The 326-nt window shown below is 60.4% G+C and overlaps 1 protein-coding gene across 1 annotated transcript in view; it reads right to left on the bottom strand.

Moving 5' to 3' along the window:
• Positions 1–326, bottom strand: part of DCTN1 (dynactin 1) — a gene marked incomplete at its 5' end in the record, with an annotated part of 22423 nt that overhangs the window by 677 nt on the left and 21420 nt on the right. The window contains one exon of the mRNA XM_009696036.1: positions 113–255. Within this exon, the coding sequence (XP_009694338.1) occupies positions 113–255 (143 nt within the window). The remainder of the gene's footprint in view (positions 1–112; positions 256–326) is intronic.

Here is a 326-nt window from a genome sequence, read left to right as displayed (position 1 = left end):
CTACCCCCCCCCCCCACCACCCCCCAACCCCCCCCCAGCCAGCCCGAAGGACCGCCGGCTATCCAGTCTTCACCAGAGACCTCCCCCGACCCCAGCCCCATCTCACACTTACTTCTCTTTCTTTTTGAGCAGCGTCTGGGTCTCATCCAGCTTTGTCTGTATCTTTTCCACACGGTCGTCTGCATCCTTGGACGCGCTGTCCAGCTTCTTCTCCAGGAGGCTGAGCCGCACATTTGCTTCGCTGAGCTCCTCGCCCTGGAGCAGCAGGGAAGAAAATCAGAGAGCTCCAGGGCCCTGGGGATGGTGGGCACTAAGAAAAGCTCCTT

This window comes from Cariama cristata, unplaced genomic scaffold (genome assembly GCF_000690535.1).
Source record: "Cariama cristata isolate BGI_N322 unplaced genomic scaffold, ASM69053v1 scaffold14512, whole genome shotgun sequence".
Lineage (NCBI taxonomy): Eukaryota > Metazoa > Chordata > Aves > Cariamiformes > Cariamidae > Cariama > Cariama cristata.
The sequence above is the reverse complement of the archived record's forward strand: the minus strand, read 5'-3'. Positions and strand labels throughout refer to the sequence as shown.